This window comes from Centruroides vittatus, unplaced genomic scaffold (assembly GCF_030686945.1).
Source record: "Centruroides vittatus isolate TY-2023 unplaced genomic scaffold, ASM3068694v2 contig_364, whole genome shotgun sequence".
In the NCBI taxonomy this organism is placed as follows: domain Eukaryota; kingdom Metazoa; phylum Arthropoda; class Arachnida; order Scorpiones; family Buthidae; genus Centruroides; species Centruroides vittatus.
The window spans coordinates 2,899,881-2,926,538 of NW_027122188.1; the positions used below are offsets into that span (position 1 = coordinate 2,899,881).

General features: G+C 28.6%; 2 protein-coding genes across 5 annotated transcripts in view; both read left to right on the forward strand.

Moving 5' to 3' along the window:
* Positions 1–6,090, forward strand: part of LOC136975116 (lysosomal-associated transmembrane protein 4A) — a 32,100-nt gene extending 26,010 nt beyond the window's left edge. For both annotated transcript variants that reach the window (XM_067270127.1, XM_067270129.1), the window contains exons 6-7: positions 1,666–1,764; positions 5,686–6,090. In XM_067270127.1, the coding sequence (XP_067126228.1) occupies positions 1,666–1,764; positions 5,686–5,787 (201 nt within the window). In that variant the 3' untranslated portion in view covers positions 5,788–6,090. The remainder of the gene's footprint in view (positions 1–1,665; positions 1,765–5,685) is intronic.
* A 4,103-nt stretch (positions 6,091–10,193) lies between these two features.
* LOC136975115 (centrosome and spindle pole-associated protein 1-like) overlaps positions 10,194–26,658 on the forward strand; it is an 89,263-nt gene continuing 72,798 nt past the window's right edge. Inside the window, exons 1-3 of one of the 3 annotated variants that reach the window (XM_067270125.1) lie at positions 10,194–10,741; positions 10,842–10,884; positions 24,161–24,352. In XM_067270125.1, coding sequence (XP_067126226.1) covers positions 10,876–10,884; positions 24,161–24,352 — 201 coding nt within the window. In that variant the 5' untranslated portion in view covers positions 10,194–10,741; positions 10,842–10,875. Of the gene's footprint in view, positions 10,885–24,160; positions 24,353–26,658 lie in introns of those variants that run through there. The other 2 variants (XM_067270124.1, XM_067270126.1) reach the window with 2 other exon arrangements.

Sequence of the window (26,658 nt, forward strand, 5' to 3'; positions counted from 1 at the left end):
TTTCAATGAATGATTTATATGATATAGTAAATATAAAATATAAAGTAAATATAAAACTAAAATATTATTTTACAAGATCTGACATTGATATAACTAAACAGATTTCTTGAACAAAAGTTTGTAAAAGAATCAAAACTTTATTAACTGGCTACTTGCATTGGACTTGCAGTAAATTTGATAATTATAAAAATTACATTAATCACAAAAAGACAAAAACTACAGTTAGATACTATATAATTAATATTCTTAATTGAAAAGTTAAACAATATAAAATGGGAAAACTTTTCATCAACAATATTAACTTCTTGATAACTTACAATACAATAGATTCAAGATTTCTATTCAATTTTCAACTGATTAGTACAGATTAGTTAAAGCAATTTTGCATTTATCTTCTACACAACTATGGCATTGTAATCATTTATATAAAATTATTTTATATAAGTCTTAATTCTTTACAAAAGTTCTTTCCAAAATTACTTTTATCATTAAAGATACATTAAATGTAATTTTGTAAATGTTACAAGTTTTAATGTTTTAAAATATTTTTTAAACCTTAAAGCATTTTTTAAAAATGTTTTAATGTTTTTTAAAGTGATTTTTTTTTAACATCAAAACTTGTAACATTTAAACTTGTAAAAAACTTTTTTATTTTTTATCATAAGACTTACTTTCTTCATTGAACATAGATATATATTTCATTCAAATTAAAAAAATATGTATTTTGCTCACTATGGCAAGCTTTTTGGAAACTATGAAAAAATATAAAAATTATTAAGTCAGAAAGTATATTGTGGAACATAGTTTTATTTTTTAATTTATAGAATTTTTTACATTTTTAAGTATTTTTTATCATTTTTTAATTGAAAATTCAGAACTAGGAGTACTATTCATCTTAGGAGATAATATGTACAAAAGTAATTAATTAGCAGTAATTTCCTCAATGTAAATAACATAGTAAAATAAACACTGTACAAACTGTTATAATTTACAGTAGAACAAATTTAAAATGTCTAATCATTTGCAAGCTGATCTGATAGCTCAATTAAAGTGTATTTTATCAGCTATACAGTTATCTTCTATACATGTTATGACAATAAAATTAGTTATATAAAATCTGTTTACAAAAATCTACTTTGTACAAAAAAAATTATTTTATAGCAATCACATTATACCTTACACACTTTTCTAGCATTAGTTTAATCAAAACAAACGTTTTTGACCCCATTCAGAGGTCTGCCTCAGGTAAAAATGTATTAAAATAAAAATTATTTTTTTAAATTTGTATTTTAATACATTTCTAACCTTAGGCAGATCTGTAAATGGCATCACAAACATTTGTTTTGATTAAACTAATGCTAGAAAATTGTGTAAGATGAAGTGTGATTAGTATATTTTTGTTTTCAGTTTTTCTACAAGTGTTTTCTGTATTCTTTTACAGCTTTCACTTTTATGTTTTATGCATGAAAGTGACCTGTAGCCAAGGTTTTAGGATATTTATTTTTTTTGTTTTTATTACTTTTACAAAATAATATCTTCTAATGCATTTTTGTCCTTTACTCTTTAATAGGATAAGTCAGTGTGTTATGTTTTATCAAATATGATGTTCAAATAATATAAAAATTTTATCTAAATACTTATTTTTTTTTTTACCAAATAATTTAGGTATATTTCATGAATATTGTATGGTCTTGTCACAAGTACTTGAAACTTCAACAACAGCTGGCAAGTTCAGTTGATGCATATCTTGAAACTGATGTTGAGGTAAATTTTAGTTAATAATTTTTATTCTTGATTCACAACACATTTGTAATAAGTGTCAACTAGATTAGTTCATTTGGTGGATATGTTAGAAAATATTGTAAATATTTCAACTTTTTTAGATTGTATAGCATAATAATTAATAGTAGCAAGCATTGATTAAACTTTATTATTAGTGTGCACATTATCTCATTATACTTTATAGCATTTCAATGCCATTGTATTGGAATGCATTGTTTTGAAAGCATTTTATATATGTTTTATATTAAATATTAGAAATATTAATAATAATATGTATTTGGACTAGAAACTTTTCAAATTATGATCAATTATATCTATCTAAATTATGAATATAAAATAATTTATTTTGTTTAGTGCTTACAATAGAACAGCATTTTGATTTTCACAATTTTTCACATAAGTATAAATCTGGAAACTAGACTATTTCTGTTATCAGTTTTTTTACAAAAGAAGGAAATTAAATATTCAGAATATTTCAAACAATTGAATGAGATGTTTTTTCTTGCATAATTTGTAATGCAGAAGTACTTGTAAAAGTGCTGTGTACATTTGACATGTGCAGAATACAGTTTTGTCATTATATTTTAAATATAATGACAAAAACAGACATAATGGTTTTCATATTACAATTTCTAAGTTTTAAATCTACTTTATTAAACTAAGTTTTTTAAATTAAAAAGTTATTATTTATGCTATATCTAATGAAAAATGAAACAATTCTATTAAAAATTATATCAATAGTTACAGATCGAAAAATATAATGCATTGTGAAGATATGTGCAAAATGATTTACAAGATATGATTTTATATAATAAATATCTTTATTTTGCGTGAAGTAAAACAGGTTTTTGGGATGCCAGCTATTCTCTGAATAATATGAGCCATACTACAATTATTATAACTGGTTGTTACAAATTCTACACTCATGACACACTAAATTCCCATCCCCAATATATTTGTAACACATATAATATTAACCCTTTACCCCCGACATCTTGTTTATGTTTATTTTGTGATCCCTCCTAAGGCATTATAGGTCAGTCAGGCAATATTATTTTAAAAATTCACCAAAAATCAAATTATCATTATATCTATATGAAAAAAATCATGTACATTTATTATTAATATCTTTAGTTTTAAATATGATATTTTTCAATACATTTTATTAGAAAAATTTATAAGAAAAAAAATAATATATATCAGAACTGACACACAAACTTGATAATTTGTAACATTTTGTGAAAATTAACATTGTCTAGTTACCTGCTTGTTTGCTGGCACTGAGCCAGGAAGACAGAATATTGTTTTGTACAATTCGATATAAAACTTATGCATGTACGTTTATTCGTTGTGAAATTATCGCACATTATATCAAACATGTGTTTGAAATCAAAATTTTATTCTGCTATCAACTAATATAATGAACTAATATACTTTATTCACTTCATATCAAACGAGATTATATATTTTTGTAATAAACATATGATTACCAGTAGCAATACATGTAACACTTGCAGATATTTTCGATAAAAATGAAAAATAAAAAAAATATATAAAATATCAGAACTGAAGACCACAACTTGAATATTTATAACACAACTTATTATAGCATAAATGAACTTATTATAGTAATATTATTGCATGAGTATGCTAAAAATGAAATAAAAAATTACCAGAAAGCAATAAATTAAGAAAAAAAACCCATTAATTAAAATTTTTTAAGTCAACAAAACAACACCTGGACAAAAATATGTAAAACAGACGATATACAAGACGATGCCGTCAAATGCTGACCTCTGTTGTTGATAAATTTTACAAAAATCGATATTTACCAAAGTGACGATGAATTGGTACCCTCGAAGTTTTGCTTAACAAGCCAGGGTACTGATTGATTGGTACCTTCGGGGGCAAAGGGTTAACTACGACTACACGCTTATAACTAACTATACCTAATTACAACTAAGTGAAGAAGAAATAAAAATTTAGAAATAAATGTAGGATAGAGGAAAGCGAGTACCCAAATACTTGTGATGATCTCGGGGTGGTGGATCTTCAGAACGTTTTAGCTTTCTAGGAGTTGTTGGATAGTTCTTATCCTTTTCCAGTTCACTATGATGATGATTGTGGAGCTCAATAATCTTTCTCAATTGAATTTTCATCCAACTTTGTCTTCACTCTGTGCTGCCAAAACACACCAGATAATTTCTTTTTCTGTCCTGTCTCATCGGAGTCCCAGCCAAGAATGACTGTTGTTCACACACACAGCCCTCAGGACCACATTCCTATCTTTTGTTCCAAAGAGATTAGCCACCACCACCCAAGAAGAAAGGGTTGAGAAGGAAGTTTCTAGAAGGGATAAAAAATAAAGGAAAGAAAGGAAACTATACAAAATTAATATAAATACATATATACAATATGGCAGAACACCACAGCATTATCCATATTTAATATTTATCACATGCAAATTTAAAAGAATGCAAGTTACATAGTTCAAATTTAAAACATTTGAATTTCATGAACTCACCTGTAATTGGATGACAAAGCAATAGATTTTACATAAACTGTATATATGCAAAAAATATTCACTGCACAAATAGCAGAAGCAGACTATAGATCATTTTAAATAATTGCACTTGCAATCATGCAAATAAACTACAAATTTTATAAAACACTTATTTAGTCCTGAAAATGGTCAAATCTGCAAAATATGCTGTAAAAATCATAAATGCATATTTTATAGCTATTATTGAACAACCTTAATTTAATCTACTTGGACCCAAATTGTGTTTATATTGAGATTTCAACATCATAGCATTTAAATATCATAGTCATAATATAGCACCATTCCACATTACAGCATTTAAAACATATGCATTTGTGTACAAATCTGGTCCTTAGTTATAATTTAAATATTTCTATGTCATTTAAATTCTTATCAGGAAATACCATAAATACTGAGATATTCTTTGTTTTTCAGTGAGCTGTTTTTTCTTCACTTTTTTACTTTTCTAGAAAACAGCTTTATCTTCAGAAATCTGAAAAATATTTTTGAACATCCAATTCTATTTATATTTTTTAAATTGCTTAGTTTTGTGTAAAGAAAACTAAATTACACAATATGTTATATTATAATTCATAATATAGATGACTCTATAAATAAAAGCCTGTTCCATGTTTATATATAAAATGCATAAGGACTGACCTGATAATACAAAATTTAAAAGACAGTTTTATTTAACTAATTATATATTCAATGTTATTACCAACAGTGATTTGCCATGTTATGAGTAAATTTTTAATTAATTTTTCATGAAAAGATCTTAATGTAATGCTAAATAATCTGATAGTGTTTTATAAATTTTATTTTTATCTTCAAATTTTTTTTTCAAAAAATATCATAGATGTCAAAAAAAGATGATAAGTTGAGCAATGTTGGGCGAGTATGGTGATTGAGCCACAACTTTTTAATAAAAATTCTTGAATTTATTAGTGCTACCTGACTATAATATTGTCTTACATTATTGCAATGGAATAAAACATTTTTATTTACTAATGTTATATGCTTTTTATCTACTTTTCATTGAGTAATTTAATTACATACAATAAACATTTCCAGTTTTAGTTTCATTAAGGACTAGAACACATAGATGGATATTTTCATACACAAAATTTAAGCATAATATTCTGTACCAGCACACAGACAACTATTTATTGTGTGGAAATTTCACTTATTAACCTAATATTTCTTGTTTATATATATACATATATACATACATTAAAATACAGTATTAAGATATTGGGATATTATATAAACTAAATTTGACTAATATGTCAATATTTAGAAGATAAAATTTGTTTTGAAATAAAATTTTATACTAAACTTTTTATAACTTGTTTTTTCAGGCTCTGTTACCTCCCGACTATATTACTGCTACAAAAATGCCACCCCATATTCCAGTATATATTCCTCCATCATATACTGCAGCTTCAAATAATCAGTCTTAATCTTTAAATGTTTTATTTTATCTTACATTTTATTATGTATTAGCCATATTTCTGTAAAAATAATCAAAATGGCTTTTTTTCTGGTCATTGTGCAACATAAATATATTTTAGTAATGATTTAGAGGAGATTGTTTTATTATGTAGTATGAGTTTAAATCATAATAATAATAATCAATAAATATCTTCCCTCATCAATATCAAAATTTTATTGATTTAAACTATCTAGACGGGAGTACTAGGTTTATATTTGGAATGTAGAAAATATTGTAAATATTAAAAATAAATTGTGTAACATCGATTTTATTTTTTTGTTGTTAAGTTAATTTAAATTTATATATTATAAAAACACAGTGTTGATAAGATTTAATACTTTTTAAATATTGATGATGATGATGATAAATATTTCATTGTGCATAAAAAATAATTTTATTTTAACTTGTTTAATATTTGTAATGATTTAAATTTATCTTAAATTAGGGATTGTTACTCTAAATTTAATTGCAATATTTCTTGGAACCACAATAAACATTTTAAAATTTTCTTTTAAAAATAGTTTTGCATTTTTGTTTTAAAAAATTTCTTATGAATATAATCGAAATGCTTTACAAAATTACATGTGCATATTGAATTATACATTTTTAATGAAAAGCTCTGCTTCATTTTATGTAAACATTTATTCTCTAAAATTAAAAATTTAATTAAACAGAGTAAGAAAAACAAACTATATTTTAAATAAAACATTTTATTCTTAAAATATATCACAATTAACAGTTTTATTTATTTTTTTATAAGTAACATACCATAACTCAAAAAAATGTTCACATACTTTTACAATAATTAGTTTATTGATTTAATAAACACTTCTGTTAGCTCAAACATAAAAATTTGTAAAAATTTAATTACAACACTTTGCAGCTCTCAAAAACCCTAGAATATTTTTAAAATATTAACAAATGCTGAAAAGATGGCAAAAAAGCTATTGTTTAACATGTGAACAATAATTTTGTTTCTTGTTTTAATAGGCAAAAAAAAAAAGTTCAAATCTTCACTTAATGGTGTGTGTAGCCACTTTTAGCCTACAGTACCTCACTAATTCTTTGAGGCATGCTGTCAGTTAATTTTAGACAGCTATCTTATTTTTTTTCAAACTATCTCAGGTCTTTCCAATAGTTCATGAATGCTGCTAGCTGGATTAGGAAAATCATTTAAAGTACATGTTTGAATTGGTCCACAGATTTTCAATTGGTTATAAATTCATAAGTTTAATATTCAACTGCTGAAGCAAGGCTTTAGTTCATTTAACCATATGTTTAGTTATGATTATTATCCTGTTGAAAAATAATACTTTTTGTTTTAATTTATACACCTGTAATGTATTCATCCAAGTCATGCTTCAAAATATCACAATGTAACAGAATCCATTCTACCATCAATTCAACCAAGATTTCCGGGTCTATATGCTGTTATACAACACCATATCATTAATGCACCCTCAGTGTAGCATTTTATAATAGGTATCATATGATAAAACTGTAACTGTGATTTTTTTTTTTTTTTTTTATTTGCATCCATCACTTCCTGAATGGTTAATTTTTATTTCATTGAGAAAATTACACATTTCCAATCATCCACTGTCCATTTTTATACTTATTTGTAAATTTTGGTTCCCTGTGTCTATAGACAACTTACATGTGATCTATTGGAGTCCCAGATGTACATGTTGCGCATTTGCATTTTGCCCAATGTCATATTTATGACATTTCCATTCTCTTTTAACCTCACCTGATACATGAGAGTAACCAAACTTTAAATGGGAGAAAGCATAAATTTTTAGTGGTTCACCTAATGAAGAGATATGGTGTAAATAAATTTTAAAACTGAATAAAACAAATTTGACAATTACAAAAAAAGAAAAAGTACCACACAGCACTTAGTTTTATTGACCATGCATAGCATCACTTCTATCATAAAATGTACATTTTTAGTCAGTACAATGATCAAGTGTCATAATTTGTATTAATGTACTTAAATTTCTCTTATTAGGAAAACTGTTCTGAAGAGCTCTTTACCAAAGTCTTTGGATTAACTTAGCCACTTGGTACAAAATTGAGTTTTAAGTGATTTGTATGCTTAAGAGTTAAAAATTGGGTTATTAAGACAAGTTGTCATCATATTCTATTTCTGGCCATGAACTACTATCCTCTAAGAATGAATTTGAATCATCTTCATACGGATCAACTCCACTATACATTAAAATTTTACATCAGCACCAGTCGGCAGCTTGACTAGTAAGAGTTGTTAAATAACCTAGTAAAAAAATCCAGCAACAAGTTGCATAACTTTCCCAGCTGTTATGAGATTTTAATTAAAAAATAAATTTTTATATTATTAAACATAAATAAATTTGTGTGTGGCACCATTATGAGATTTTATAAAAATTTTTTTTATATTTTTAGTTATTATAAAAGGCAAAAGGCTTAATTTTGAGGGTAGAGATGAATTTTATAAAAAATTGTAAATGTTAATAATGAGTAAAATCTTTGTTAATTTCAACCCTTTTCGAGATATATTTCATGATCCCCTTGACCTTTAACTACCAAAATTTAATAGCATTGACACTAGCACTAGCACTAGCACTAGCACTAGCATTGATACTACTATATATATATATATATATATATACCTGCAAAATTTCAGAAATTTTTTACAAGAGTTAAGGGAATTATTAAGCTTCAAATTGGATGAACAAAATCATGCCCACTCCACACACACATCCATACATACATACAGTTAAGACCTCAAATTTTTTTTTTATTTTTGCATTTCTTGACATTTCAATGTTCTTTGAGTTCAAAAATGTAAACATGTTCCAATAGTTTCTCACTGATGTATATAACAGAGCCAGGAGAATAAAATGCATATTTTGCCATCTTCTAAACATGATAAACATTCAGATGCAAGTCAAACTATGTACCTCCACAAACAGCAAAGCACACAAGTATAGTGCAGGAAGTGGAGCAATGACAATTTGGTCATGTGAAATAATGTTCATGCAAGTTCTCTATTAGTAAGAGCTTTTTTGCTGCAACTACTACTATTAATCCATTACATTTCAACATATTCCTGTTTGAGCACTAATATTTAATGCATGATGTTATTTTTTAACATCAACTGCAATTTCAGTTTTTGTTACTCTTCTCATAATATTCTGCTCCTGAACTGTATCTAGAGCTCTTGGTCAACCAGGTAATGGTTTTTTGGCATAGAGCCTATTCTCTTGATGCATTTTAGACACAGTTCCTACCTTAGACTGATAATCTTTGTTTAATAAGAGCAATAATATCTTGCTTCTGTTACACAGAAAGTTTCCTTTCTCACAATTAATTCTAGTCTGGAAACAAGTATTATGCTTTAAATTGAGAATTATTATTTTAAATGGTAAAATAAAAAAACTTTTATATTTTCATCTTTCATTTAAATTATAAATAAGATACTTTATAATCGATTATATTTAAAATAAAACCATTACAACAGAATTCATAATTAATTCATATAATTTTTTAAATTTTTTATTGAAAAAATTAACATGGTTAAAATTAATCTAAATTTTTAGAAATTTAACAAATTGTCCTTATATAGATAGATTTTACATAAATGGTGTTGGAGTAATATAAATTTAAATAGTAAATCTATTTATTTCTACAAAAGTATGTAAGTATTTTCAAGAGTATACAGCTTTTTTCATTGGAATTTACCAAAATATCGATGTCTTATATAGAGAATTATTTTATTACGTATCATTTATTTCTAATTTAAAGTACACTTCAATTAATGTGCTTGTTTTATAAGCAATCAGAAATGAAATTGAATGTTTTAAAAATTTGAGTTTATTAAATATCTGTATTAAACTTAATTTTTCATGCGTAATATCGAATTTGAAATGTTAACTTTTTGAAATATTTTAAAGTTTTTCAAATATTGAGTATTGAATGCAAGACTGTGTTATTTATTAAACACTTGGCTTTTTACTAAATAAAGGTGGAAAAAGCCAAGTGTTTAATAAATAACACAGTCTTGTGTTCAATACTCAATACTCAGTAAAAACACTGTTTCAGGAACAATTTTTCAAATATTTTAAATAAATTTTTTTCTGTTGAAAGATAGTTAATATATAAATTATTGAAATTTTATTTATCACATCAATATTTTACAAAAGAATGATGATAATATAAAAATATTAATATACATTATCCTTCAAATAAAAATTATAAATTATTAAGTATGGAATAAGAATTTTATTTTTATAGAGTTGCTGTAGATTTTATGACAATTATATTTATATTTAAATGTAATAATGCAACTAAAAATTATAGTATTGCTCAATTTCATAATGAAGAAACAGTTTTATTACAAACCACAATAAATTAGTTAAAAATAAATCAAAGTGAATGAACATATGGTTTAGAGATCTGATAAATGGATGTTTCAGAATATTGATATTTGAACTGATAAAGCAAAAGTTATACATCATAATATTGAATATATTCAAGAATTTGATTTCATTTTAAATAACATACATCTTTTATTCACTATTGGTATAATTATTTCTGTACATAAAAAATGTTATACTCTAATTAACATAAGTTACTGTTACATACATTATACACAAAAACAAAAATTGAAATCTTCAATAGTAACAATAATATACTTGAAAATATATTATACCTAACTAAAATGTACTTTTTAATAATAGTCTAGAAGAGGAAGGTGGAGTCTGGTGCAATGAATTATCAGACTATTGTTGTTATAGCAACCAATATTGATTCACTATGTTTAACACAAATAGTATGGGTGCTTCACACCTACTTATACCTTATTTCAACAGATCACCTATAATTTTCAGAGTGAATATTTAATTTCTAGTCAGTTTTCAAAGTATCAATTATTAATTTTGGTATAAAAGTTTATAAATATTTTTCTAGTTAAATATTTTTAGTTATATGTTAAATCACTAATTATTAATATGAATGTTTAAAATTTAAATTTTTAATTAGTACTGCATATAATTGCTGACGGTGGTATATTTCCATGCTTAATGTAAGTTTCAAAATTATTTCTGTATTATTCTTAGTTTATATTTTCAAATATATAAAAGTTTAAAATATTAATTATTTTATTATTATTTTATATGTAATGAATAAATAATGTAGTCTTTTAAGTTAGACAATATCAGTTATTAATCATATATAACAGGGGTGGCCAACTTTTGTGTACATAAGATCTACTGTTTATCTTAAAAATGTGTCACGATCGACTTGTTGTCGTAGGCATAGTCTAACTGGCGAGGGGGGTGTGAAATACATACTATGTTTATACACTGTGCTTCAGTACGAGGTACACTCCCGCGAGCTATAGGTAGATAAAAAATAGTTTTGAACATATATTTTCCTTATTTTTTAAATCACTTATTAAATTTTCAAGATATAAGCTCATAAAGAAAATAAATTTCCAGACCCAACTTTTGATATTTGCAGTTACGAGTTCATTCCGTACAGGCGGCACCTAAAAAAATCGATTTTTCGACACTTTCAAGATAGATTTTTATTAACTTAAAATGTAATTTAATTTTTTTTATCAATTACAATGTATAAATTGTGATACTATTTGTTCGTAAACTTGAAAAAGTTGTTATAAAACTGCACAGTACAGCTGATAATTTGATTATAAGATTTTACTTTTGCGATTTTTTTATTTGGGGGCGAGGAAAATTTATCATGGAAGAATGATATAAGATTTTTAGACTTATTTTTTGCTAATCTATCAATAGCTCGCGGGAGTACTCTTTGTACTGAAACACCCTGTATATCTACCTACGTAAAAAAACAACGTAATTATTTAACGGGCCAAAAAACTCACGTCCAGGGGAATTAAAACAACATGAATAATTATTAACAATATTTATTAATTCAAATTAGCTACTGATAAAGACAGATTTAGAATTTATTTTATTACATTACATTAATGGGAGGACTGAGTTTGCACGTCTCTTACCAAGGAAACATAATTAGGTGTATATCCTGACAAAGATAATAATAATGATTCTTCAGTATGGGAATCAGTCAGGACGGAATGTTTAGTCTTCGTTAACTTTAAGTATGAAAATGCCAATTCACACAGGTATGTAGTTCCAAAACAGGAATAAATATATTTGCTATATTTGGTGATACTGGGATATTTTTCTCAATTGACGTATTTCCAAAAATCCAAAATAACAGAGGTCTGTTGCCGAAAACACTCACTTATCAAGTAAATAGATAGGTAAGAAAAGCCATAATTTAATTTAAAACATAAAAGGACAGGTACTTACATTTTAAACAAATGAAAAATTGAAACTCAACGTTGTCACCGTGGATAAATAATATTGATTAATAATAATAATATTGTTAATACTAAAGAAAAGAAGCTACCGCATGACAGTATCAAATATTCAAGCTAAATGGCTGTGTTTTCTACAAGTCCAGTCATAACTGCATGCATATTGTTGCTTTTGCGCATTACGTTCACGCGTTGCGTTCAGTTACAAGTGTAACACATTAAGTCAAGACATCGTGAGCGATCGACCAAAATTGGCATCGCGATCGACTTGTTGGCCACCCCTGATATATAACATTCCAATATAGAATAATACAAAGAAACTTTAGATAACATTAGAGAAGCAATTAATAATTATTAAAGTCATAATTTAATTAATTTATTATTTTAGCAATTTATATTATTATGTTAGTTTTATTTATTCTCTACATTTTTTGTATTTTTCTGAAATAAAAAAAGAAACACACCTTATCAAACTCAACGCATTTTAACAACTGAGAAGGTTTTCAGTCTAGTTTGATGAATCTATTTCAATGGCTTACTTCATATTCAAATTAAAAGACAAATGCATTTGAATACAAAGATGATTTAAAGAAGAACTTAAAAGAATTTATAGCAATTACTTGTTCAACTACAAAATTTTAGAATCATAAAGGATGAAGTAAAATAATAAAACTATGTGCAATATTATTTACAAAGTATATAAAACTAAAAATAAATATAAAATAAACTTACAACTAATGAGAATGAGGGTCAAACTTTCAAGATTACAGTTCATACAAAAATTTCTAGGTGGTAGATAACAGTCTATATCAGCGCCGGATTAAGCATCTAGCGGGCCCTAGACAAAATTTAAATTGGGGTCCCATTTAAATAAGTTGCTTCTAAACAAATCTTATATAATGTGATAGCGTAGCTAGCATGGGTGACACCTGGTGCGGATATTGTAGTGTCACCTTAAGTCACACCGTAGTGTCACCCTTTTTAACTCTTTTATAAAACACTATTGAATTGTAATATCTTCGCACTCGAGCAACTTGAACGCTATATCAAATATGCGATGTCACGACGTATAAGTTTAGATTTAGAAAATAAATCATAACCATACATCAGTACTACCACGAGAGGCGGCCCTAGGAATATTTCTAGATGGTGCGAGAGATCCCGTAGCGTACATTACTTCTGACGCACGGGTGGCTGTCTGTTGACCTTTTTTTTTTTTTTTTTTTTTTTTTTTTAGGTAATGGCTAGTCGAGCGGAGCTTAGTAGGAATTGTCAAATTTTCTGTCCTATCGAATTTCTTAGATAATTTTTAACTCATTTTGAAACGGAGAAATCTTTTGCACTGAAGCCGGGCCCCTCCGAATTACGGGCCCTAGACATTTGTCTACTTTGCCTATTCGATAATCTGGCCCTGGTCCATATCATGAAAATTAATGCATCCATGATTCAAATAGTTTTGTATTTTACATTTACTTCATCCCTTACAGCTTTAAAATTTGGAGTTAAATGAGTAATCATTATAAGTTATTTTATGTTTTTGTTTAAATTTTGAATCACCCATGTATTGAATACTTTTGTCATTTTATTTGAATATATTGTAAGCAACTGAAACAGATCCATTAAACTGGATTAAAAATATTATTGGTTATTAAATTGTGCTGGAAGTGTGTGTTTTTTCACTTAATTCCCCCAGTGGTTTGTTATTTATTGTGTGTTTTTCTGAAAAGATAAGGAATAAATTGACTTACACACTTGTTCAAATAAATTTCTTTTCTAACAGTATTTTATATATATAATAATCTTTTTATAAACAACCAAACTAAAAATAAAATAAAGTTTTTTTTTCAAAAAATATAGCTAATCATAATTTATGCACATATAGAATAAGGAAAAATTTTATATTGAAAGATTTTTCAATACTTCAGGTTAATGCAATATTCATTGACATTTTATATTGGGCACATAAATTTGGTATACAGATATCTACATATTTCATATTTAAGACAAATATTCAAAATAGATAATTTCTATCATGTTGATTTATTTGTCCATTGAATGTATCAATAGATAAATATTTTAAGTTGTACAAGCAAATATTTTATGCTGCAATTTTTTGTCATAATGCACTTAAGTTTAATAGTGTCTTGCCCCTGAACATCATACTTTTCCTGTTAACAATGAAGTCATGCTGGTCATCTATCTCACTCTGTTCAGGAGAAAATTTTTGAATTAAAATAACATGACTTCTGGCCCAAAGCAGAAGTTTGTATATAGTTAAACCAAGGCCTCCTGCCCCTAAGCTTTCCATATCTGGTGTTGATTAAGGATGAATGGATGGAAATTCTAGGTCTACAATTTTTTCAAATTGCAACCCAATTAATTGCAAAAATATAAGAAAAAAATTGACTTTATTGGAGTTAAATTATTCCAATAAAGTAATTTCTATAAAAATGATTTTTATAGAAATCATTAATACAGAAATTTTTTATAGAAATCATTAATTTTAAATATAGAAATTATTGATAATATAGAAATCATTTTTATTAAAAATGATTTCTATCTTAAAAATGATTTCTATATTAAAAGTTATTGCCACATTTGAATAGTAATTTAATGTGCTGTACTATCTAAAAATATAAAACAATACTTGACAGCAATATTTTTTTATATTTTATATTTAATAATCAAATGAAATTTGATAAGAAAACTAACTGTATGATTTTACTGTTAATAAAACTTTTGTGAACAGATATTGATAATTTCAAAACTGTATAATCTACAGTTTTGTTTTCAAGAACACAAGTTTTAAATTGCCATGAATAATTAAAACAATTTAATTTTCCTCTTACTATTTCCAACAAATAATCACCAAAAAAAAGCATAAAAGGTGGGTCCCACAGTTGAATTTTCAAGATCTAATTGTTATATATATATATATATATATTAAAATTAAAATCACTTATATAAAACAACAAAAATAAATATTAGTTTATTAAATTTAAAATAAATAAATAAATATATATATATATATATAATATATATATAATATATGATTTTAATTTAGTTTTAAACAATTGATACTGTGCTAACATCATATTAGGATTAGTGATTAGTTTCCTTAATGGAATATGAGCCATAATTTTTCATATTGTATATGTATAATAATTGAAATTAGATATACATATACAATATGTATTAATTTAAAACATTAAGAAATTGAATCATGAACAAAACGCTGCTGTTGTTTTGTTCTTTATGAATTAAAATATATACTCAAAGGATAAGAATACAATAGAGCAGTTTCAGTTCAAATGAAAATTATTTAACTATTAGATTTATAGCTATTATCAAAAAGAAATATTTGGAAAAATTTCCACTTACGTTATTGTTGGAAGTTAAAAAATAGAATTATGTATAATTAAAAATTTGAGATAAATGGACAGATCATAAAGTTGAGAATTTGTTATCCAATATCAACATTGCATGTCAATAAATGTTTAAACTTATATCCTGATTTTTTTTAGTCACAGAATTTATCCTACATGAGTATTTTTAAATATGAAGTTCAGTTAACATAAAATAATGTTAATAAGCTTTTGAAAAATATATTATTATAATTTTACATTGATAAATTATATATAAATATAGTTTAATTTATAGAAATCTTATTTTTGTTTTGTGTGTCAAGGATATTATTCTAATGGGTATATATCAATGGAGTTTTGTGTCATTTCGTGCATTGCATTTTCCATGCAACATTATTTGTGAACGTGTATTAATGTCATAATTTTTATCATCATAAACCAACAATTATAAATTTATTTTATTTTTTCTGGTTTCTTTGGCTATTAAAATAAATATTTGTCTTGTTCTTCTTTTTAATATAATAAGTTTGATAATAGTGTGAATCAAATATTTTGGTGAATCCATAATTTAATGAAAAACAAAAAAAGAGATTTTTTTCACATAAGATTATCTTATATATAGTTTTGAAATACCTGAATACAAGTGATTTTTGTCTGATGAATAGAGCATAAAACTATGTATATTATAATATATTTAAGATAAGATTGTTATAATTATAATCGTATTCATTATAATTACATTTAATAATGTCTGAAAATGTGTAAAATCGCAAAAGTATATGATTTTAACTTAACCCTTAATTACAACCTTCCCCCCTTTCTTTTACGACGTAACTATAGAAATTGTTTTTGTTGTTTCGCACAAAAGATAAACAAATTTAAATTTATACTAAAATAAATTTAAATTTAGTAATTTCGTTAATGTTTGTTTTACAAATTTGCCTGCTTTTTAAATTAAAAAAAAATTAATTATAAGCGAGTTAACATTGGTTGAACTATCCAGCTACTGAATGAGATTAACATGAAAATAACAAACAGGAGAAACAAATAAGATGAAAATAAACATTTAAAGTAACAAATTAACATCAACTAATCACAGTGGTTAACAAATAATTTAATATTTATTTTTCGAGCTAGAAAAACTAAATCATAACGTTAGAAAACAATTATCGACTTTTAAAAGTGTCTATAAATTATTCACATATTTTCATAATTTATTCTTTTCTATGCTCTTGTAAAAGGTCTCGTAAGAACGAGTACGCAGTTCAACACCGTATTTTATCTTTAAAAACTAAATTTTTACATTTTAAAGCACAAACTTCCTAATCACCATGATTTATTATTCGTGTAGGGTATATTTCTTTCGTTATCTTAATGATCTGTAACCTACCAATCCATATGAAATTCATTTCTAAGTAAAAACTAATTCCAGTTATTTCTTTTTCCATATTGTTATAAAATTTTAAATTAAACGCAGTGTTTAATCTTTTTTTTTTTTTTTTTTTTTTTTTTTTGCTTCATATAATCGATATATTAGAAATAACGGAACATTGTTAATAATAAGATTTATATGGAAAATATTCTAAAATTAGCTTTTTAGTTATCCCATGGGCAAAAAGGGGCAATTGCCAACAACAGGGGAACCCAAGCCAATCATTTATAAGAAAATATTTCCCCCCCCAAAAAATCACTCAAAGATAAATGTCTGAAGTCAACACTGTACATCGGGTTCCTGGGCCCTATGAAGCTATAACGCGCCACTGGGCCTATAGGCTATACACCAGTGTTTCCTGTGGGGCCGGGAGTTGAGAACATAAACAATTACATTAATAATTACTGTTTCCTCCCTATTCGAAGTTTAATTTTTATTTCCCGAATTCATTTTTTTTATACATAATTTAACCAGATAACGAACCTATAAACGGACATCTGTTGGAGTTCGCCCCCCTATCGGCAAGTGGTTGTCGAGCTAAAGTCGTTAAGTCGGTGATTTATCCGGTAAACAAGATCGAAGTGGTCGAGAAATGGGTGCGCGAGACGATTTAATTGTCACATTCCCGACCTAATTGACAGATCCCCGATCGTACATCGTGAGAACGACCGAGGGATCGTCCGACCGGGGTAAGTTTGGGTCATCGGGTTGCACCGAGTTCAAAGCGGAATCTGTCCGGCTCTCCATTGGAGGGGGTGGTGATCGGGGCTGAGTGATCCCGGCTGTACCTTCTCCAAGACAGAAAAACACATTTAGAGTGTAATTTACGGGACCGTCGTCCGGGGAAGGGCTTGACCCGACTCGGACGGGGAGCGGCCCGGGAGGGGGAGTTTGGGGATCTTCGGCGACCCCGCGGCCCGAATAGCGTCCCTGGCATCAGACCAGGGACCAATAGCGAAAAAGGAGACCCTCGTTCGGACCAACAAAAAGTTCGGGATTTCGGGAAAGAAAGGTTATAAAAGCCCGAAATTCCCGGGACACGGAGAGGTTGAAGTGAGAGATCAGGACCGAGTTAGACCAACGTAACGACGAAACCCAGAGCGACAAAGAAGACCCGAGAATTGGATAAGTGCGGAAGAGTGAAGGACTCAACTTCCTACGAACACGCTTGCGTTACTTCTACCCAGACGGAACCTATCTCCAGGTGTGGATACCTGTTCTCTTTGTCTCCAGCAATCCCTGAGATCGAGGACGAACTTTCTTCGGCTCTACAGGTTTTACAAGAAACTTCGCCTTCAAATTCAACGATTGACTTCATCAGATCGGCAAAGCGCCATCCTTGTAAGCATGTCTTTACTAAAATAAACGCGGTAAAACTTGTAAAACGGTCTCTGTGTGGCTCCCTTTGCGTCCTGCAAACCACTACTCCCATACGGCAACGGCCCTTTCGAGACATTCTGACTAAAAATATCCTTACAGTGGTCGGGTCAACTTCGCCCCTTTAACCAAGAGGCGCAAATCCTCACATTCCCAACGTGGGGCCCACGCCCCACAGAGGGGCAATTTGATTGTTAAGGAGGGCAATTTGAAAATGGACTCATCCAGAGTTTAAGTTAACCGTATAGCCGCTGTACGCTATATTTATTGTAAATATTGATTTAAGTTAGTTTTAATTTTATTTGTTCTTTGTTTTCCTTTCCTTCTAGAACTTCTCTTTATAACCCTTTTCCCTTGGGGTGGGATTAACAATTCTGGGAACCACTGAGAACAAAGAGATGAACGAGGCCCTGAGGCCAGTGAAAGAGAAGAAAGGACATTCTTTGCCCAGACCTCGAGGTGGGCAGACGTGAGTTGTGGTGTTCCAGATCACATTTGGCAATGACTGGAAAGTGCAAAAGACTTTGATGAAAGGATTGGGTTTTATTGTGGTTACAATAAAACAGTGTGGTAATTAAGTGCAAGAAAAACTTCAACGAACACGACAACGAGAGACCTTCCAAAAGAGTTCAACGTATATGTTGGGGGAGCATAAGAATTTTAGAAAGGCTTAGGTGGGGCATAGCACAAAAAAGGTTAGGAAACACTGCTATACACGATTCTCTGCATAAAATGTCAAAAATATAAATTAATTTAAATATTATTTATGATATTATTATTAGGATTCGAAATATATTATTTTTCAGATAGCCACGTGGTAAAAATCAGATCATAACGATCAAATCCCTCGCGTGATAACAGTCATTTGGAGTAGGCCTATACATTGACACCAAGTAGCATCTACTGATAAAGGGGCTATTTGTAGTGAAACTGTTTTTCGATTTTGTTAATGTGTTTCATAACCTTTAACATATAAAATTCAATAGTTTGCTTTAATAAAAGGTAAATAAAGAGAATTTAAAAAAAGACTTAGCATATTTTAAATTTTTCAAAAATTTTTCAGTATTATGAACAATGAAAAAAAGTTTGACTAGTAGGCAGTGGCTCGTTATAGCTTCATGGGCGCCCAAGCAAATTTGAATTAAGAAGCCCCATGTATAGTGTTGACTTCAGACATTTTTCTTCGGGGGATTTTTTGGATGAAAATATTTTCTTATAAAAGATAGGTTTTGAATCCCCTGTTGGTAGGGGCCCCCGGCAATTGCCCGTTTTGCCCTTAGAATGACGCGCCACTGTTGGTAAGATAGTATTATACAATATTAGTAATCATTAAAAATCTTTTCAATTTAGGAAAACCGAATACTAAAATGCATTCGATTAAATCGAATGTACTGTAGACCTATATTATATCGCTAAATTAGTAACATTGTGACAGTCAAGGGCGTCGCCAGAGGGGGGCAGAGGGGCAGTTGCCCCTCCCTAGACATGCGAAAAAAATTATTTAAATGCTAAGTCATTTATTGCCCGATTTATAATTCCCGCGCGAAAAACCCAAGAAGATTATGTTTTAATTAAAATAATCTTCTTAAGCTTCTTAAAATTTATGAATCGTTTTTATTTTACCTACATACAATTCATATCCTCTATCAATTTATATCATCTTGCCCCCCCTGGCCCATTGGCTGGCGACGCCCTTGGTGACAGTTGAGTATGGGTGTGACCGATTTTTATACATAAATTAGTTTCATTAAAAAAAATAGCACAGAATGTAAGCTCTCATTTTTACTAAATACATATCGTTATTAATATATTTGATTTATTTCTTTCAGAACAAAATTTTATTTTATTTCTTTTATGTTTAAAATAAATAAAAAAAAAACAATACTCTAATACTTAATTGAATTTTTCAAAAACATGTAGACTTTTTCATTGTTTTACGAAGAGGCATTTTGTTATGTATTCAAAATATATTTGTGTGATCTTTGATGATTATGCATGTTTAATAGGCATAATCATCATCATATCATATTAATGAGTTTTATTAATGTTATTTTAAACACACGACTGTACTAAGTAGGCTTACTTATTCGCCGACTCTATCAAATATTGATTTTTTTTTTTTTCAATAGAAGAATAAGACTGTCAAGTTTGCATTTCTATTACAGCGTACAGTACTCTCGCTAATCCGGCCATTCCCTGCACGGAAGAATTCCGGATTACTTAGTGTACAGAACTAAAGGCAATGAATGACATGGCCTGTTGCACTTCAGTACTGATTTATTTTGGAGCTTATTTTGTTGTGAAATTATGTGCAGGAATACAGTAATTGCCAGTGGCGTGCCGTCATTGAAAGCGGTGGAAGCGCCGCTTCCCTTGTATTTTCTAAAAAATAAATACATATTGCGCGATTATTTTCATACTTTAACGTATTTTGGTTTAGTTAAAATTAATATTTTATTATAACCGCATTATGTATTTTATTACAAATTTCTATACTACACACGAAAAAAACGAGAAGATCGCTATTGTATATTCGAATATCAATGGCGGAATGGAAGCGCTGTATTGTCGAAACCGGGTCAGCTTCCAAACAGCCAGATTATAGGAATTCGCGCATGCGCTTTACAGAGCACCAACCTCAGACGGTTTTGCTGGTGGAAGCTACACACGTATAAGAGCTGTTTCACACTATGACTGACTGGACCGACTCCAAGTCGTGTTGACATGGCAACAGCAGTCGGCCGACCGACTGGCCGTTCAGTCCGACAGATTTAAAAAATTAAATTTGTAGTCGGGTCGGAGCAGTCGGTGAGCTACAGCCAATGAGAGCTTCGAAGCTATAACCAATCATTTATCCGAAGTTAGAAAATGGCGGATGGTACAGTTTTCTCGGAAGCTTTAATAAATGAAGTCAGAAAATATCCGTGGCTTTATGATATTCGGCGAGCCGATTATAAAGACAATATTAAAAAAAAATAATTCTTGGACGGAGATTTCCAAGAAACTAAACGTTGAAGGTACGTGATTAACTATAAAACATTCCAATAGATATTGTTGCCAAAGATATGGCCTGACGATAAATTGTAACATATTCAGAACTACAATTTCTGGATACGAATGAAATATGTTTTAAAACAATTCGAAATGCCCGATCGCTTTCCATGTCGGCCATGTTTTCTGTGTAAATTGAAAAACTTACCACGATTGGCTAGTGTTCTGATCTGCAGTGGCGTGCCGTGACATTTGATGATAGAGAAGCTGTGTTTCTGTAATAAGCCGACTTCCAGGGGCAATCAGTTACTTGCGCGTCAGTGATGACTTAGGGTCCATTCGTATGTGCGTGGTGGCAGAAGAGACGTATCTGACAAAAACCGACAAAAAATAAACATAAAATAAACATATACTATGTACAAAATAGTTTGCTTTAGGACAATCAGCCGTTTGGACATCCTGGGCGTCGATGTGGTTCTTTGATGGTCAATCGAAGGTGGCCCCAAGACAGTGGCGTTGACAAGTCTGTGAGGCACGGGGAGACTTCCTCTGTTGGCATCGGGGACACAGTCTAAGTCCGAAGTGGCACGGGTTACAGGTTGGCACAATAAGCGAGAAACTAGTTTTTTTTTTCTTTTTTTTTTTTTTGCGCGTTGACACATGGCGTTTTGGTTATTCGGAATGTTAACCGAGTGTCAGGTGTCCTCGATTGTCGGAGATTATATCAATCTCTGTTCTTTCTTTCATCCATTTTGATTGGGCGTTCTCCCTCAATCACGCTTTCCGAGTGGTCGGTCTCTGGTTACTAAATGTAATGAGACTCTTACCTGGAGTGGGAGAAAAGTCAAAATCGAAGACGAATTCGATCTTCCACTGATCATAGGATGAATTCCTTCCGCGATTTATGGTTTCTGCCTCGCAGTTTGATATAAACAATGCGTGTCTTACTACAAACGACTTTTACCTATGTTTTTTAAACTAATAAATTTTTCTCTAAATTAACCGTTTTTTCGCGTCTTTCGTGACGGGTCAGACCCTGTCCGGTACATCACATTTCCATAAAAGTTTTAAACAAATACTGGAAATGACAAAAATAAACAATTTATATATTTTAGTTCTAAAATACAAATAATACATACATAATACAAATTGATACGATACAAACAATGATTGAAAAACTTATTTCCTTATTTCATCTTATTTCCTTATTTTCCTTGTGGGAAAGAGGAGTCTATAGCACCTTAGGCTTTATACTCCGGAACAGGAGAATGATCGCACTGCGACCGAAGAGTCGGCCTTATCAAAGACAGCCAATCCGAGAAGACAGGAGAGAGGTCACGGATGCGACCAAAGTCGGCCTTATAGGAGATGGCCCCCGTGAGAAAGGGGGATAGAAGTATCTTCTGGGAGGACTGGAGGGGAAGCTGGCCCCTATTCAAATTGAAAAACTTGTTTTTTTTAAAATTTTTTATAAACTAACTCTATTCGGCCATTTTTTCCGCAAAGTTGTTAATTACTTTATCATAAAAGTTGCTGGTCGTCGACTCCATCAATGTATTTGAAAGCTCTTTTTCTATCGAAAGCAACGCTAGCGACGACAATTTTTCCTCCGACCGAGTGTTCCTGGCCAATGTATGAATTTGCCTCATGGTCGAAAAACTGCGCTCAGCAGACTTACTGGTAGATGGTACCGTAAATATTAATGATAAGGTGACCAACTTTTTTATAATGAAAAGAAGGACACATAAATTGAAGGAAAAAAATATTGTAAATAAAAGAAACATTTTATTCATTGCAATAATAATACACTATAATAATCTCTGCTGCATGCGCAGTGGCGTAGCTAGCATGGGTGACACCCGGGGCGGATATCGTGGTATCACCCTTCTTAACTGTTTTATAAAACAGTATCGGATTATTGAATTGTAATATGCCCGCACTCGAGCAAACTTGAACGCTATTTCGAATAAGCGATATCATCACATAGGTTTATATTGATTAGCGTGAATCGAATCCGTAGACTTTTTTTTTTTTTTGTTTTAGTTATGGGTTGTTGAGTCAGTTGAACTTTCAATGACTTAATGTTAAAGTACGTTGTCAAGGTTTATTTTGCAACTTATTTTTTTACAGTCGGTGTCGAGGAAGAACAGAACTTACAAAGGATGGTCACCTTATTAATGATATTAAATCATATAATTCTTTTAGTAAGTCTTTGTTCGGATCGACATTAATTATAATATGTTTTATGTTTAAGAGTTACTTGTCAATATAGTCTGGACACGAATATAAATATTGAGATTCATTACGTAATTTAGATAAATCAAAAAATTTCCCATAAAATTTACACAGATCTAGATATAGCTTTTTTTAAATATACAGTAATTTACTTACATTCATTTCTCCCATTCCATGAAATAAAGATTGAATACTAATAAAATAAAATAAATGTAATAAAATAAAGAATGCCTCACAAGTTGGATGTCCATCATTCTTTCTTTTAGGAGTGTCATTATTAATTCTTTACTCCATATGTATCTAGTCTCATTAAATCATTAAATCTGAATCTATTTTTCCATTGTTTGCTCCTGTTTATTCTGTCTTTAACAAAGAAGAGTTTAATTAGCTATATATTATATTATTAATTAAAAAAGATTATAGGCAAGTACTAAATTGTTATTAACACTATTAATAAAAGTTAAATAGTTGCATAAGAATATAACTTGTTACTAAATAAAAAGTAAGTTTCTTTATGATGATTTTGAATAATATATATAAGTAATGAAATTTTATATTGTTTATAATAATAAATTTTTATTTTATATTTATTTTATAGTCAGGAAATGCAATATTTTCAACAATCTGGAGTGTTAATACAGACATAAAAAAAAACATATGGCAAAGGAGGAAACCTTCAATTACCTTTGAACAGTCAGAATTTCAAGGATTAATTTTTGACGAATATGAAAATAAGCGTAAACAATTAATAAAAGAAAGAAATTCTGACTATAATAAGTATTTAAGAGAGGTATGAATTTATTTATTTATTTATAAATCACATAAAAATGATTATATATGCATGAAACAAACATAAATATAATAAAACTATAAACAAATAAAATCACATTGTTACTTGATTAAGAATATATTTAAAAGCATTATCATTATTCAAATTATGAATTAGAAAAATAAGTAAATTTTCTTATTGATAAAATTTAAAAAAGATAGCATCTTTAAAAGTTACTTTTATAAATTGTTTTATTAAAAAATATTGAATTATGTTTTATTCCAGTACACACACACACACACACACACACACACACATATATATATATATTGATGGAGACATCTGATGTTTTTATCTTTTAATTTTTATCTTATGTATTTTATGTGACAACAAAATTATTGGAAATGAAAAAGTTAGGTGACTGTATGTATGTATCGTACAATATTGGAATTATACATATATGAAAACTTGAAAACATTGTCTAGGACATTATTTCTCATTTGCAATTTATCATCATTATCAATACTTCAAATTCAGATTTCATATTCAATTTTATCAAGTTGTTTTTACAACCTATTACATAAACTAAAAAGAGATTTTTTTAGATTTTTCAGATTTACCATTTTTAAACAAAATATTCACTATGTTATTTGTTTAAAAACATAAGTTACTGTAAATATTAATTTCTCTAAAATTATTACATACACAAGAGTATCTGAACCTGGAATGATCCTATGAGTAAAAAATAATTAAAAACTTCAGCAAAAACTCAAAATAGAAAAATAAAATTTCTTGCCAAAATTTCCTATACAATATCTAAAATCATACTGTAGATTGTATATTGTATTAAAAACCAGTTGGACATTTATAGAAAAACTTATTAATAACCAACAACAAAATCAGCTAGATGTATGTTAGAAAAAGAGCAAGAAAAAGATTAATCTGTATTGATAATTTACAGTTTTATTAGTCTATAATTTAAATGTAACTATATTAAACTACAAAATTTGTGGTTTTTATAACTGGAATAACTGTTTTTTTATATAGAAAGAACAGCTTTTCAGAGATTTAATGAAAACATTCTCTTATAATATGAAAGAAAAAAGACACATTATTGAGTTTTTTTTTTTGAAGATATTCGAATAGTAATATTTGGAATAGTTAAAATAATCTTAATTTATCCTAATATCATTGTTTTATTGAATTATTGTTGATCACAATATACAAAGCATAATATTGTAATACATATGCAGCATTTTGTTTTTATTGTTTTCTCTTTTTTTCAAGTTGCATTATAGTTTTAGGTATGAGTTTATTCTTTTAAAAGTTTATATTTACTGTTTACTCAAATACTAATGAAGGATGTAAACAGAAACAAACAAGGAAATGCTATTGCATATACAGTAGAGAGTCGAAAATCGGAATCAATTGGGGACTGGGGTTGTTCCAATTAGTCATTTGTTCTGATTACCCATTATGTACGAAAAAATACATTAACCTGTCCGATGTTCAAATTTTTCTCCGTTGCGTGTCGCTTTGTGTTGAATTTTCGTCGATTTTAAGCCTAACAAAAATTTTTATAATAATAATTGAGGCTATCGTATCGTTAAAAATTATTTCTTCATTTTGTACAAACAAAATAAATATATTGAAGAATATAAAAGCATGAAAATTATACTTTAAAAGTAAATCTAGTATCAAAAACGTTCGATTCAGCACGTCACAGTCCGACTGAAAATCATTCCAATTACCGGCGATTCCGATTACCGATGTTCCGATTAACGACTCTCTACTGTAGAATAGAAATGAGATTGATAAAAATTTCATATGGAGCTAAATATATTGACAAGAACAAAAAATTTTCTGACACTGGGCACATTCCAGTTTGTATTAATCTCGTCCACAGGCAATGCACTGATGAATAGTTTAATAAGCTTTTACTGAAATATCTGGCAATCTGACAAGATGACAGATGCAAGCAGTATTATATTGGCTGTAAGGAATTTGCTGTATAGTTAGCCACTTTTAAAATAAACAAGTTACCTCTATACAAAAATTATAACACTTTATGTTTAATTCTCAGTGCATTAAGTTGTCCACTTACTACTAATGACACAATCTATATTTCAATTAGATAGTAATTTTTTTTAAATCATAAAAAGATTTTATATTTTTATGACATGTGGAATTAGAAAATATTACATGCTAACCATCTTAATCAATTTTTATGAATATTTTTTAATATTGCTAAATATAATCATGGAGGTGGTCACATTGCTTTATCAAAGCTCATCATATTCACAGCCCAATGAATGCAATGTGCATTA